At 42.1% G+C, this 16,127-nt stretch overlaps 2 protein-coding genes across 2 annotated transcripts; both read right to left on the minus strand.

Moving 5' to 3' along the window:
• Nucleotides 1-300: 300 nt before the first annotated feature.
• Nucleotides 301-16,114, minus strand: LOC138982164 (non-structural maintenance of chromosomes element 4 homolog A-like). Its single transcript, XM_070355388.1, has 10 exons — nucleotides 15,922-16,114; nucleotides 15,617-15,688; nucleotides 14,562-14,692; nucleotides 12,400-12,524; nucleotides 10,792-10,894; nucleotides 10,325-10,421; nucleotides 9,688-9,779; nucleotides 8,785-8,833; nucleotides 7,711-7,802; nucleotides 301-2,178 (listed from the first exon to the last, which is right to left on the minus strand). Exons 1-10 carry the CDS (start codon nucleotides 16,076-16,078, stop codon nucleotides 2,071-2,073), a joined length of 1,026 nt encoding a protein of 341 aa, XP_070211489.1. The 5' UTR covers nucleotides 16,079-16,114; the 3' UTR covers nucleotides 301-2,070.
• LOC138981374 (piggyBac transposable element-derived protein 4-like) lies at nucleotides 3,356-6,178 on the minus strand. The gene is made up of 3 exons (XM_070354265.1): nucleotides 5,499-6,178; nucleotides 3,503-4,792; nucleotides 3,356-3,458 (listed from the first exon to the last, which is right to left on the minus strand). The coding sequence occupies exons 1-3, from the start codon at nucleotides 5,909-5,911 to the stop codon at nucleotides 3,356-3,358; spliced, it is 1,806 nt and encodes a 601-aa protein (XP_070210366.1). The 5' UTR covers nucleotides 5,912-6,178.
• Nucleotides 16,115-16,127: the final 13 nt, after the last annotated feature.

The following is a 16,127-nucleotide window of genomic DNA, read 5'->3' on the forward strand; positions in this document are numbered from 1 at the left end:
ATTGCTGGAGTTCTATTACATTGTACATTTCCTGCCATCACAGTGTACTCTGATGCTAACCGTAGAGAGAAAAGGTCTAGAGCAGCAGTATCACTTTCTTCCATTCACACACATACACACATTCAGCAAAGTATCTCCAGTCCTGGTGTGTGTTCAATGCGGAATCTGGTCAGTGTATTGTCTGTTTACTATCATGTCTATATGGTATTGAGATACAAAAATAAATAAAAGTCTCTCCACACATCAACTTGTCATCGTGACACACGTAACACATTTCAAAGAAAACAAAACCTGACAGTGCAGTATTTAGTAAGACTTTTATTGACAAAAGAGAGATTTCTTTCTCATGAAAAAACTGCAACATCATTATGTACAAAGATTAACACTTTCTACCCCACCTATGCTGACCAAGTTTTATTTTAGCCAAGACCAGCTGTGCTGCAGCAGGTCACTCAGAATTGTAGTAACTGTGTATCAACACGCTGGAATGCAGGCGTTAGATGGACGTTACAGGAAGCAACTGAAGCTAACAGTCTAAGCGGATATATCCGTATCTGGTCAGATAGAGCCATATGAGTGGGTACGGATATATCCGTACGTGGGAGACAATGAGTTAAACAATGCATTCAGTGGAACCCCACTTTTAGACCTTCCCAAGATCTGAGAAAGTGAGGTCTACTAAGGGAAGAATTCTCAAAACAGGGGTAAACTCACAGAGGTTATGAACAGACAATGTGAGAAAGTGAGGCCTACTAAGGGAGGAATTCTCAAAACAGGGGTAAACTCACAGAGGTTATGAACAGACAATGTGAGAAAGTGAGGCCTACTAAGGGAGGAATTCTCAAAACAGGGGTAAACTCAGAGGTTATGAACAGACAATGTGAGAAAGTGAGGTCTACTAAGGGAGGAATTCTCAAAACAGGGGTAAACTCACAGAGGTTATGAACAGACAATGTGAGAAAGTGAGGTCTACTAAGGGAGGAATTCTCAAAACAGGGGTAAACTCACAGAGGTTATGAACAGACAATGTGAGAAAGTGAGGCCTACTAAGGGAGGAATTCTCAAAACAGGGGTAAACTCACTGAGGTTATGAACAGACAATGTGAGAAAGTGAGGCCTACTAAGGGAGGAATTCTCAAAACAGGGGTAAACTCACAGAGGTTATGAACAGACAATGTGAGAAAGTGAGGCCCACTAAGGGAGGAATTCTCAAAACAGGGGTAAACTCACTGAGGTTATGAACAGACAATGTGAGAAAGTGAGGCCTACTAAGGGAGGAATTCTCAAAACAGGGGTAAACTCACTGAGGTTATGAACAGACAATGTGAGAAAGTGAGGCCTACAAAGGGAGGAATTCTCAAAACAGGGGTAAACTCAGAGGTTATGAACAGACAATGTGAGAAAGTGAGGTCTACTAAGGGAGGAATTCTCAAAACAGGGGTAAACTCACAGAGGTTATGAACAGACAATGTGAGAAAGTAGCGTCTTGAAAGGGGTGAATCTTGAATTGGAGGGGGGGTCTGAAAAGGGGGGCTCCACTGAATGGCAGAACAAATTCAATCCCTACACTACGATCATTGTACTTCAAGCACCATCATAGTATACTCTGAGACTTCTTTTCATGTACACTGTGACACACACTGTCAACACACAAATTCTTTGCTTACACTGTATCTTCTGACACAAAGTCCACAATCTTGCATACACATACATTACCAAGTATTCAATATTTAGTTACTCTGAAACTGCGGTTCTCAGTACCTAAACTCACTAACTTCTTTCAAAACCCCACATCCGAAGCTCTTCCACACACACACACACACACACACACACACACACACACACACACACACACACACACACACACACACACACACACTGAATCATACAAAACACACATACATACACCCCCACACAGACCACACCAGGCGTTGTGCTTATTGCACAATTTTGCATTAACATTTTTCCAGACTGAGCAAAATAGGTCTCATTTTGTGTCCCAACAGAAATCACTCTAAGTCAACATGACCCCTGCCGCACAAAACACAAACTCAGCAATCATGCGATCAACTAGCGTGCTCTGGACGGTCCAGCTACGTTCTCCTGCCCATTGGTCTGTACTTTGGTTGGTCTATTTTTGATCAGGGGTCGCTGGATGTTGAACGTTTCAATGACCTCCTGCAGAAAATACAATAATGTACAATCAGTTTCTTTTCTCAAATACAAGAAATTTATCATGTGACTTCATGCATCCATACAATTTCCTTTTAGCAAAACATTACTGGCAAAATTCAACAATGTGACAGCCGGCAGAGGTCACTCAAAAAACCAGTCACATAACAATAGTCAACTACCACCCTGTCCAAATTCCCCAAAAGAGCGAAAGAATACTCGTAACCCTGTTGCTTAAGGATAAGGATAAAATGGAAAATGTCAATAGTAAATTTTCATTTGATTAATATACTTATTGCACAGGTGGTTAATCACCTCTGTTTCTTTTTTGGCTCTGGGCAGTTTGGCCTCTTCTTGGAGGTTCCGGCATCTCGGCTATCTCAGCTACTTTGAAACAATTAGGCCTCTCTTCTGATGTTCATGGCGCTTTTGCGGACATGATCAAAGGACCTTGTTTTAAGAGGTTTAGAGGCGTCCCCTTGTATAACGCGTAGGACTTTGTTCTTCTTACTCTGGGCGAGCCCCAGAGGGCAGTGAGGCACAAGAGTTGTTGGGGTTTACCGGAGGGCGTAGCCTTGGAACTTATGGTTCCGTTTTCTAACTGTCTGGTTAGAGTTTTAACCCTTACACTGGTGCAATTCCGGAACACATGTTACATAGCCACTGGTGAATTAACAGAGAGAAAAATAAAGAAAATCGGTCATATTTTAAAGAATGTGTTATCTTTTTGTGTGTGCATATTTGAAAAATACATGTTGAATAAAGATTGTACAGAAATGAACAAGGAACAACACAAACACAATTTTGGAGGGTCAGTAGCAAACTGTAATTGACGCACCTGGAGAAAATGAAGGATGACAGGTATTTTTTTCAGAATGAAGCTGCAGTTGATCATAAATTACTCCACAGTCACCAACAAAAGGATATTCAGTCATCACACACTAGTACAGTATCTCAGACTAGGAGTCACAAGTATCAGTATCTTCATTGGTAACTGTAGGTATGAGTTATCCAGGTAAGAATCCAGGTGAAAATCGCCTTCACATCAGAAACGTTTCAATTGGTTGTCCATGTAACTGCAGGTACACGTACAACAAAAAAACAAATAGAAACAACTAAATCTTTGCAATGTCCCAAGAAAGACTGCATAGCACGACAGAATGGCAGAGTACAGGTGATGTCATTATAGCAGTTCAGTTGTCACCAGCACCATCACGCGGACCACCTTCTGCTGCTCCCATCTGCTGCCCGAGGACTCTTTGGTAGTCACTTCTGGTGTGGTAAACCTCAAAACAGTGGGGAATACACAGTGACTTGGCATTTTTCACACTGATAGGCAGACTGCTTTCTCTTGAAGCCAGCTCTGTTCTGCCTTACTGGGTTGCAGGCCACACAGTCACGTTGTGGACGCTGTCTCTTGGCACCGACTGTGGCGGTGTTGTAGGTTGGCCGGTGCGTACCAATCATGCGTCTGGGGGGGTTGACTGCTTTCCTTCCTCTTGGTACTGGCTTCGGAGCTTCTGGAGAAGATGAGATCAGCTGTCGGACTAGCAGCTTCCGGAACTCATGATGCGACAGGGACACACCAGCAAACTTGCGGTGGAGAAAGTAGGCATTGCACATGGCAACTGTGAATAAATAGAAGAAGAGCTTTCTCCACCACTTGACGGTCTTCCTTAACACAGAATAGTTCTTGATGACCTGATCAGATGTGTCCACCCCGCCCATGTTCTTGATGTAGTCAACAATGCAGAGTGGTTTCCAGATGGGGTCACCATTGTCATTTACTTTGTCGAGCTTGGAATGTTGAGGCAGGTGCACTGTAGACAGCATGTGCACATCACGCTTGTCGTGGTGTTTCACAGCAAGAAGGTGCTCAGCTTGCCGGAAGATGGTCTGTCCTTGCGTCAGCTTGATGGTGTCAGCTCCTCGTTTCTGCTTCTTGAAAGCCTCAGGCATGCCGCGTCTGGATGTTCGAACTGTACCACAGGCGTAAGTGTTGAGCAGGTACAGTTCGTTGAATAATTCAGGACTGGTGTAGTAGTTGTCCATGAAAATTCTGTGACCTTTGTCCAAAAGACCGCCAAAGGCAAGAAGACCCAGCACGACTTGAGTGGTAGTGCCCAAGTCTTCATCAAGTTGAAGAGCCTCACACAAGTTTGTGCGAGGCGTGGAACCCTGATAGACGTCCATGGAAATGACATAACCCGACTTCGCCTCACAGGCTTCATAAAGCTTGATGCCAAATTTATCTGGCTTTGCTGGGTTGTAGACACGGAATCGCAGTCTACCCTTCCATGGACATGTCGCCTCGTCAAAGCTGATGTCTTGCTCTGGGGTGTACACCTCGACGAATTGCGTGCGAAGATGTGTGAAGAATGGCCGTAGCTTGTACAGGGGGTCTGCGCGGTTGGCCCGTGTGTTGTCCACAAGGTGGAAGTGGCTGAGAATAGCCTGGAACCTCACAAGGGACATGTTCTTTGTGAAAAAAGGAGTGGAGGTGATCTCATCCTGGCTCCAGTACTCTTCAATAGTAGGCTTGATGACCAGGCCTGTTGCAATAACCAGCGACAGGAAAACCTTCATCTCGTCGAGAGTGACAGGTAACCAGCGGTGTAGCCTGAAAAATGGAGATGAAATAATAAATGTTCTATTTCATATTGTTTTTTAAAAACACACACAAACACACTCACTCTCTCTCTCTCTCATACATGGGCATCATACATACAGTGCACACACTCACCCACATACATATAAACACCAACAACCCCCCCCCCCCCCATACACACTCGTACACAACTATCCCACATACAGTGCACACAGTCATCCACATGCATATATGCAAAGACACATACAACCCCCTTACCCCGCACACACACACACACACATACCAACAAACAAACATAACACACTTATAAACACTTCATCCAGTCATAGATCTAACTATAGATCCCTGACCCAGTTGACGACTGCATTCTGCTTGTCAATCTTCTTCTTCTAATACTAACCAGTCATAGTTCATTCTTCTTCTTCTTCCAATAATAACCACAGTCACAGTCTATTATTCTGTTGCCCCACACAAACAACTCGTGGCCGGGCCCGACCCGAACACAGATCTACACACACACTGACACGCCAACCCAGACACACACTTCTGCTTGAGCACTCACACATGAACAGAAACTACTTTCATATCAATAGTCTAATATCGTTTTTCAGTAAAAACAAACTTTTCACCTGGACAAAAAGGAAGAAGAAAGAAACGGAAGAAAACATGTTTGCAAGAGACACAGAGAGAGAGCAAAAATCGATGACGAAAGGCTTACCGTGAGTGTGGCTTTAGATTTCCAGCGTCAATTTTTCGTTGAGCGTAGTCATTCGTTTGTTCGACTAACAGATCGATCATTTCATCACCAACAAACAGTCGGAAAAAATCCAAGGGCTGTGGGTTTTCTGGAAAATCTTCGCCGACATTCAAAACAGTTTCACGATCAAACGGCATGTTGACAGTAGCCCCTTCCCCCCACTCACTACTCCAACCTTCTTGAACGTCTGCTTCGAAGTCTCTGTTGTTTGGGGCCTGATCTAGGTCCATAATGTCCCCAACGAGCATTACATCTTGTAAATCAATGTAAAAGGCTTCTTCCCCTACTTCGTCAAGATCGGGATCGGCGAAGAAATCATCAAAAAAGTCTTGAAAAACATTGCGATCACGCCGTGGATCTATGGGAGCAGCCATTTTGGAGCATGTGCAACAGCTCAGCTGGGTGCCCTGTATTTTTGACACTCGCCTACTCAAATGTGCTTCAGAACTTGGATCTACAGGTTCAGGGCCCAACTGACCTTATTTCTAGTGAATACAGATCTAAGGATAGGTTTTCGCATCCATGGGAGGTAATCGGAACCGACCAAACAGACTGACACAGCCCCACGACATATGTCGCGACAACCAGGTGACGGTATACGTAAAGTAGCGCGACATATGTCGCGACAACCAGCGTAAGGGTTAAAATCCTTTTTAATTTGCGCTCAGTCAATTGGAACTAAGAGCCAAAAGCTCATGTTCTTATCTCTTTACACTATAGGTGAAAGAGTCTTCTCTTAATTGACGCTCGCTCGATTAACATCGAACGCAGAAGAAGAAGAAGAATTGACGCTCGCAAGAGGTGTTGCTACTTTCTTAGGACAGTCCTATGAGTGGTAGCTTATTGACACAGGGGGTGTGGGGGGGGGGGGGGTGGTGGAGGCGTTCAGTCCTCCCTCTGTTCCTTTACAGGTGTTCAGGAGTCCAGAGCCTGGGGTTCTTCTCTTGTTGGTGGTGTTCTTTTCGCCTATGCGAAGTTTTGCCAACAGCTCTTTGGAGGTCTGATGACGTGTTCATTGATTTTTTACCTCCTGGACATCTCCTGCTCTTAACTTGATGGGGCCATTTCCTTGCCCTCGTTAGTTTCTGCAGGATAGGTTCTCTCAGGGACATAAGTAAGTTCCCTCCGCCTTTAGGACCATTCTGCATTTATGAGAATTGGGGTAAGAATATGTAATTTAATGGAAAATTTCAATAGTAAATTTTCATTTGATTAATATACTTACCCAATTCTCATAGTTAATACCCTCCCATCCATCCCCGCTACTTAATTTCCTAAGGGTTTTTGAGAAGTCTCGAATGATTATTCCGGATGCCGGCGCTCACGTGGTGCGCGGTGGGTTATGGGTAACCAGGTGGGACAGGGCATAGCAACGGCTATGGCGTCTGTTTTTAGCCTGGTTACCACCCTTGCAAGGGCAGGTAATTTGAGTAGTTTTTCGACATCTAGCATGTGAGATTGAAGTCAATGCATTTATGAGAATTGGGGTAAGAATATGTAATTTAATAAGATTTGATATAGTCCTGAGAGGTTACCCTCATGGAAATTTGGGCTGCTTGCTCACTGGGGAAAGCCAGCTGCCAAACAGTACGGCACCCTTTTTTTAAAACGAATTTGTTTAAAAGCAAATATTGGTGCATGTAGAGAACGAAAACTCTGCCAGAATTCATTTTGAGAGCCATCAATAAATGGGAAGATTGTTAGTCTGCCTTGGCTCAGGCCTTTACAGTGGAACACCCATATCTAAGACTTGCAAAATCTGAGAAAATCAGGTCTTAAGAGGTAGGGAGTCTTAAAATAGAGGTACATTTACAGGTGTTATGAACAGCAGATCTAAAAAGTAGGGTCTTAAATTAGGAGGCCTTAAAAGGGGGTTGCTATGTTCTTTCTTGCAGCAACTGTTGGGCAGAACAATTGCTGGAATTCCGGCTTCCTGCATACCTACATAAAACTACTGTATGACCAAAAAACAATTTCACATTGATAGGCTTCATTTTGAAACTTGGAGGTGATGATTGTGGATTGATGCCTGACCAAAGTCGTATTGAAGCCCAACATAGCCAAGCGACATAACCCTCAGATCTTGAAATATTTCCGGCAGGTACACTTGCAGATTTGCACAGAGATTGCAGGGATAGACTATAAAAAAAAAAAAGTTTGTTGGCAGACTCACTTTCCACTCAGCAGGGGTGATGGAGATGACGATCTGATTCCGAGCCCTGCCCTCTCCTCCTCTGTTCTCCTCCTGAGTCTTCTCCATTGGCTCTGTGTGACGCAAAGCAAACCCACAACATTTAAAGCATGAATTTCATTACTTAAAATGGAAAGAAAATGTCTCAAGTAATGTGCCAAGCAAATACTGTTTTACAGCAATGCCCTCCTTTCAAGAATGCCAAAACTCTGAAAAAACCAGGTCTTAAAAGGGAGTTTGTTTCAAAACGGAGGTACATTTCTCTGAGGGTTCGGTGGGGTAGGTGGGGGTAGTGTACCCAACTGACTCATAACTCAAGCTTTTTTTTTGTGGGGTGGGTGGGGTGGGGGTATTAGTGTACCTAACTGACTCCAGGGTAAAGCTTTCTATGTGCCAAACAAATAAAAGATTCAAGTAGTCTGCGTTTCTTTTTTTACAAGGGAGTTCCTTGTGCGCATGAAAATACACGCCTGACAACTAAAAAGGTAAGAGCAAAGAGTTGTTTTTTTGGTCTTTCCATTTGTGTTTTGTGTGTGGGTGAGCTGTATGGATTTCTACTCTGCTTACATGTCCACATACATTTTACAGAGAGGGAGGGGGGGAGAGAGAGAGAGAGAGAGAGAGAGAGAGAGAGAGAGAGAGAGAGAGAGAGAGAGAGAGAGAGAGAGAGTCTGGAGTCTGGATTGTTTATTGATTAGGCCTTGGGCCCATTTCAATTCGGGGTGTACAAAGAGAGAGAGAGAGAGAGAGAGAGAGAGAGAGAGAGAGAGAGAGAGAGAGAGAGAGAGAGAGAGAGAGAGAGAGAGAGAGAGAGAGAGAGAGAGAGAGAGAGAGAGAGAGAGAGAGAGAGAGACAGAGAGAGAGAGAGAGAGAGAATAAGATACTTCTTTATTTACTAGGGTTGTGGCAAAAGCATTCAAGCAAGTTGTTTTTTTTACCAGAGAGAGAAAGAGAGAGAGGGGGAGAGAGAGAAGGATAGAGAGAGAGAAAGAGATAGATATCATGTATGTGTGCGAGAGTACAAAGTTTTGTTGCCAATGTCGTTGAAGCACTCACCCAAGACAGGCAGCTCATCATCGTCCAGATCAAGCTTAATGTATCCGTCCTGAAGCAGAAAGCACACATGTGAGATCACTGTACAATGCAATGCACACACATATGGAGCGAACCTACGAACAATAAAGATCCCAAGGTCACAGCATCAGCGAAAGTCTCTGGCCTTGGAAAACATGAATACACGCATGCAGGAATAAAAAATAAAAAATTGGGTAGCGCAATTCTGTTGCTGCAAGCTATCCCCAGGGAAACCAGCCTAAAATCCTTGAGGGAATTCCCAAAGGACAATAAAGATTATATACCAAAATCAAAAAACAAGAAATGTATGTTCTTGGAACGTTTAATTATGACAAAAGAAAACGTTACAGTCAATGATCTTTGACCCAGCAGTCTCTTAAATGGACAGAAAAACACTTATAATACAGAAAATAAACTTATCTGACAAATTGTCTAGAAGCTCGCTCAGAAGACACAAGCGACACAATGATTTTAGACGGCATTCAGATCCATACGAAGGGACTGTCTAACTGCATGTTATCAGTCCCACACCAAACCATCACTATCAGTAGCATGCGTCACACATCAACTGTGCCACAACCCAGCTTCCCCCAACCTGACCTCTTATCACTCAGCCTGGCTTCCCCAAAAAGCGGCGTATAGCTGCCTAAATGACGGGGTAAAACGGTCATACACGTAAAAACCTACTCGTGCAAAACCAAACAAAACAAAAAACCACGAAGGTACATGGGAGTTTCAGCTTATGAATGCAGAAGAAAAAAAACCTCAGCCTGGCACCATCAGTGTAAACAAAACTACATGATGCACCCCCAGAGTCTCCTTACCCACCTCCCACGCACACCCTCCCCCTTTATGTGGGTGACACAAAAGGCAAAATCAACTCACCCTGGCCAGGAAGGAGACGTAGAAGATGTTCTCCACAGTTTGTCCGAAGGAGAAAGGGTTCACCACAAACTCAAAGTAACATATGGGACTCCCTGCACACACACCCCATTAGAATCAAAATATTTGACATAGCACAGATGCACTGCATGTCGCCATGTGACTGTGGGTTAATAAATAGAAGTAAAAGACTAATAAAGGTCGAGAGACAAAATGCAGTGCGAAGCAACCTAGATCATATTCATACTTGTATGACTTTGGTATGGACTTCCTTTTCCTTACGTAACACAACTATTGTGTTTTCTTGGAAGGAAGCATGGGATTGTTGGTTCTGCAACTTGCAAACTATTTGACTTCTCCAACAAGTACAATTACTTGTCCCAGTCATTAGATGAATTGAGAAAATAACTCTGTTATAGGTTGTGGAGGAGTTGTTTACCCTTCTTTTTCCTTAACTTCTCCATAGAATTACTGAGGCAAACAACATGTGACATTGTAGGCTTGCCTCAATGTTTCTGTGAAAACAAGGGAAAGCCACTCTTCCACAACCCATAAAACATTGACACTGACAGCGTTATTTCCCAACATCATCAATTGGGCAAGTTAAACCATCACTCCCTGCATTGCCCAGACTACTTACGTTGGTTAGCCTCGTAGGTACGCCATAGCGTGGCCAGTACCTCCTCCACCTCCTTTGTTGTGGCTTCGTTCTTCGACGTGTCCTTGAAAGACTCCAGCTGTAACAATCAGATTATGCTGTCATGTTAGTGTTACACTCAAACATTATGGTTGTGGCTTCGTTCATCGACATTTCCTTGAATGACTCTAGCTGTAACAATCAGATTATGCTGTCTTGTTAGTGTCACACTCAAACATTATGGTTGTGGCTTCGTTCTTCGACGTGTCATTGAATGACTCTAGCTGTTACAACCAGATTATACTGTAGATTAGATCTATAGCATAGATTACTGTGGTTCGCGCTATATAAGCTGTCATTATCATCAAGTTTTAGGGCTGGGAAGAAAAACATAGAGCCGGTCAGGGGATCAGTAAACAAGGAACATTTGTGTGTGTGTGTGTGCATTATCTGCTGAAGCAATGGGTCACCTGTTTCAATTCTGTTGTCTTGCCGACTTCGTTGTCTTTCTGTCGTCTCTCTGCCCTGACCACAACTTTCTTGACCACTTCTCCTCGCTCAAAGGTGCCACACCTGATAACACAACAACACAAACATGTAGTCACATCAGCCAACACTAGTGCACACTTGCCAATATATATATCAAAACAAAACAAAAACAAAAATGAAGTATTGATCATGTCAGTTGTCACAGCCCTAAAAGTCCACAAAATGGGGCACTGGTCTTTGGCTAGTACTTCTCATATTTACTAGCCAGAGAGCAAATTTTACTTGCCAAACCAACCATTTGTTCCAGCAACTTTACTCGCATTTGGCGAGTAGATTAACATTTCTACTCGTCATTTACATGTTCTACTCGCCATGGCGAGTAAAATACTCGCCACTTTCAGGCCTGTGTCATATACATTTGTCTACCTGTCCACATGAGGTGAAAACCTTTTCAGCATTATGAGTGCAGCCACTACCATTCATCAGTTGGAATAATGATATAGCTGGCAGGGATTGGCTTCCCATCAACAGCAGCAGAGTCAGTCAGCTCGTCTTATTTTGGCGAAAATCGTGATCGAATGTCTGCCACCACATCATTCACAACAAGCCAAGGCACCATGCTGCTTTTGCAGTTTTGTAGCAAGTGGTGGTGGTGTGTGTGTGAATGAGAGAGAAAGAAAGAAGATACTCAGACTTTATTTTCAATGTGAATTTCTAGTCAAATTGAAATTAACTTTGTTCAAATTATGTGTCAATCTAACCCTGATATGCCACTCTGGTCAAGTTAAATGTAATATTACAATGTGCCAATGTAACCCCTAAAATGCCATTCTAGTCAATGTGCCAATCTAGTGAGTGTGTCAGAGAGGAAAGACAGACATTGTCTGTGGAGTTGATAAAAAAGAGAGTAGTTTTTCTGTCCATCAAGTTGTTTTAATAACTTTTGTGTTTGTTATTGTGTCCTAAGACTTAAAATTCCTCTTCAGGTAAGACCATTGGGAAAAAACAAGAACATGAAGAATTGAATTTTCCTCTTATTTGTACATTGTAAACAACTTTCAGAAGTTTCTCCTCACTGCCCTAATGCACAATTGCGGCGGTCCCGTGGAGGAAGGAAAGTTTTATTTCTTGACTGATTGGTTTGCAAAATGACTGATTGATTCATGACTGAGTCAGTCAATGGACCTCTATTGGACAAAACCCAAGCCAATCCCTGAGCTGGTGCTGTTTTCCTATGTACCAGCTACATGTAGTACCTCCACTTTTTCAAACAAACAATCATAATAATTCCTCATATGAAGAGTTGGTTAGGTAATAAGTTAGGTTATGCAGAGATGTCATGATTTGAGTGTATGTTTTTTTGACTGTATACAACAAAAAATTCAGCAGGTATGACTTTCAAAATGTCCATTGTTTAATTATGTTGTTCTTGTTTGGAAAAAAATATTAAAAAATTATAATAATTACAGACCAAATGAGACCACTCTTATCTGTCAGTTGCAGTCAATAAAGAGTTGTACAACCACAAACAACTGGTCTTGGGCATCAACCAGACTCAGCCTTGCAATCACGCCATTGAAGTTACTCACATGAAATGAAGTGCAGGAGACTTCTTGAAGTAGTGTTGACAGTGAGCTCCCAGCATGCTCCATGACTTGCTGGACAGTGGTCCTCTGTCCACCTGCGACCTCAGACTCTCTACTGTATACTTTTTCTGTGGTCCATGAAAACCAGAAAATCAGTAAGCAGTAGAATGCGACAGAAAAGTACATCTACTTTCAAGATGTTTAAAATTATAATTTTCCCTCAGCTCTTCACTAAAACATAAGCAATAAGAACAAACACAATTAAAAACAAGTCACGTGAAGCGATATAAAAACATTTAGTCAAGATCAACACCACAAACCAATCATCACCGAGACTACATTCAGATAGTCTCGGCTAACCATACCGTAGACCGAGACGGCACGCGTCCATAGTACTTACTGTACCCCCATTTTCTTTCATTCTGAGCACTTTTTTTTTTTGAGTAAACATGACATATCTATATATTTTTTATTTCAGGAGAAGATGAGGAATACAATGCAATCAATTTCAAATCTGTTTGCAAAACATCGATTTTAATGACAACTTTCATGAGTAAACTAAGTAACTAATGTCTAAGCCTCCAAGCTGAAATGCAATACCAAAGTCCGGGCTTTGTCGAAGATTACTTGACCAAACTTTCAACCAATTTGGTTGAAAAACGAGAGCGTGACAGTGCTGCCTAAACTTTCACAAAAAGGCAGATATGACATCATCAAAGACATTTATAAAAAAAATAAAAAATAAAAAGTCTGGAGATAATATACCAAGGAACTCTCATGTGAAATTTTATGAAGATCGGTCCAGTAGTTTTGTCTGAATCGCTGTATACACACGCACGCACACACATACATACACCACAACCCTCGTCTCAATTCACACAAAACTTGACTACATGTAAAAAAAAAAACCAGTGACAGAGTAATTTCTTACTAATTTACTTCCCTCTCGGTCTCAAAAATGTTTGCTCATACTATATTTCTATGCACACAAAGAGAAACTCACTTAAATGTACGAGCAACCACTTCCCTTGCACCCTCAAAACCCACAACACAAGCTTCACAAAATCAGACATGGGATTCAGAAAAAGTGATAATTAAGGAAAAAAAAGTTGGGGGTCTGGGGGCCGCAGAAGGCCCCCAGTAGGGTCCAGGGGCAACGCCCCGGGTCGGGGTCTGGGGGCTTTGCCCCCAGAAGCTAAAGGTTTTTAGTGTTTTAGTGGCTTCTATATCAATGGCAATAACAACAATTCAAACAGCGGAGAAACATTTGAAAGAAAATTGATTTTTTTTTTTTACCTCACCTTGAATTAAAGCAGAATTGTTTTCCATGAGTAGAAAATAGTTTGTCAGAGTCCACTGCAAGTTTAGTGTCTTTTTCATGGAGACAACAATGGTGTGGTGGCACTGTGTTAAACACAGCATGTATCAAGTCTAAAGCATCGCCAACTTTCACGTCTTGTGTCTTCTGGCCTTTCTCGTCTTTCCAGCTCAATGATACAACTTCATCGAGCCAGTCGAATCTCCAGAGATTATTCTTGTACTTCTGCTGGTCAATTTCCCGGGCTAGAACGGTTTCGTCTCGTTTTAGCTTCCTCATCATTTTGGCAGGTGGCTCGAAGCGATGTAAAAATGGCACCGAATCATTCTCATACGGTATGCTTCTACTGAATCCCCGATTGCAACGTTGAAACGGTGACTGTAGGAGACAAAGAGCGCGTTCCCATACGGATCGACCAGCAACAGTCTGACCGTTTTAGGAACCAACCGTTCAAGAATAGTATGGAATGGAGCGTCACGATCCGCGGACCGGACGAAAAATTTGGGTCTATACCTACATATACCCCAACATTTTCTCAGCGGATTTGCACGAATCTCAAGAATGATCCCTGGAGCCTAAAAATTTACGGAATTCCGTAAATTTACGGAAGAATCCCATGTCTGAGAATAGATATAATGGAACCCCCATTTTAAGACCCCCAATTTAAGACCCTGTTTTCTCAGACTTTTTGTTCATAATCTCTATGTTAGTTGTTACCCCCATTTTAAGACTCCCTCCTTTTTAAGACCTGATTTTCTCAGATTTTTGGAGGTCTTAAAATGGGGGTTCCACTGTTACTGTATTAGAATGTGTCAAGGAACCAAGAATGTAGAACAGGTTGACGTACCAAGTTTTCAGCAAACTCGGCGGGTAAGAATCGCACCAGACTGATGTCATAGGCCTGTAACCTCTGGCGCTGCATCTCAGACAGCAGGCGTATATTCTCGGCATCTTTCACGGCCTCTCTGGGTGTCTGCACTGGTAAAGGAAGACGAGTTTAGCTTCAGGTTTCTGCATGGATATTCCGCAAGGACAAATAACCAATTGGATTGAACTAGTTGGAACAATTTATGACTGTCTCGATCTGTGTCAAATTATTGTCAATAATAATGTTTAGGCCACAACAAAATATAAGTTGGTTTTTGGTTTCTTTTTGTTCCCGCCGACCCTAACACTTTTTTTTCATTTCTAGAAAAAAACAAAAACTTTTGGCACATTTTGCAAACCATACCGAGACTAAAGGAAGTAACCTCCTTTGAACTTGATACAATTCAAGAGCTTGAGACAAAATGGTGTTTGTGATGTTTTCATATTATTATGAGGTCAACTAAAAATTTTTTTTACAGAAGAATAAAAAGGCCTACCTACCAACCCTATTTGTTTTGGTCATGTTACCCTAAACCAACATTTTTTTTTGGCCTTAAAATATGATAACTGAGAAAAATGAATTTTGGGACTCCCAATGGGAGTAGTGGAGCAATGTCTCACACACCAGTGCATGCTTTGAATTGTTTTTTTCTACCTTCCTTTTTATTGTCATTCTTTATTTTGTTTTTATTTTGTGTGTGTGCCTTTTTCTGATTTAAAAGAATTCCACCTACAGTATTCCTCACTTGAAGTTGGATAGCCTCTACCTTAACTCAACTAAGCACAGTATACATAATGCGATCTAAATGCTTGAGTAAAGTTGCCAACTTTGAATGTCTCATATTCACAAATGGCTGTTATTAGCTTTAACATTACAACAAGTCTACAAAACACACTTGTTCTTGTAAACTGTATGTGCTTAATGTGTACACATTTACTGATTTAACGATTTACAAGCACAGCAACAAGAATTGCCACATTCTTTGAAATTGAAATTGTTACATCTTTCTGCAAGAAGATGAAATAATGCATTACCTCTTGCAAAGTTCTGTTCTATTGTTTCCAAGACAGTCTGCAATCCATCTCCTGTAATGTCCTCACGGTTTGCTGAAACAGAGACATGAATAATCACATCAAATGTAACGGCTAAACAAATGACTCACTAATGGTTTTAAATACTTAGGCTCTACTCAGTGTCGTAAAACACTTCAGTACTCTAACTGAAACACACATGAACGTAACTCCTAGATCTAATCAGAGTCGGAAATTAGTTTTCCTGCGTCCTTTCTGTTTCTCTCCTGCATTTTTCGAACAAGGAAACAAAAAGCTCAAAAGATTACCAATGAGCTGCTCTCTAATTTCTGAATGTAAGTTCCTGACAGCCCTCCTCTCTTCTTCTGTCGGCTGCTGGCGTTCGTGCTGCCGAATCAACTCCTCAAGATGCTCTACGTTCATTTCCTCTGGAGCTTCTTCCCGTCGTTTTGATGTACCCGCCATTTTGACAAGTTTGTGAAAGCAAGTTAACTGCGACGAGCGTTACCTCCCT

This window comes from Littorina saxatilis, linkage group LG12 (genome assembly GCF_037325665.1).
Source record: "Littorina saxatilis isolate snail1 linkage group LG12, US_GU_Lsax_2.0, whole genome shotgun sequence".
NCBI classification, from domain to species: domain Eukaryota; kingdom Metazoa; phylum Mollusca; class Gastropoda; order Littorinimorpha; family Littorinidae; genus Littorina; species Littorina saxatilis.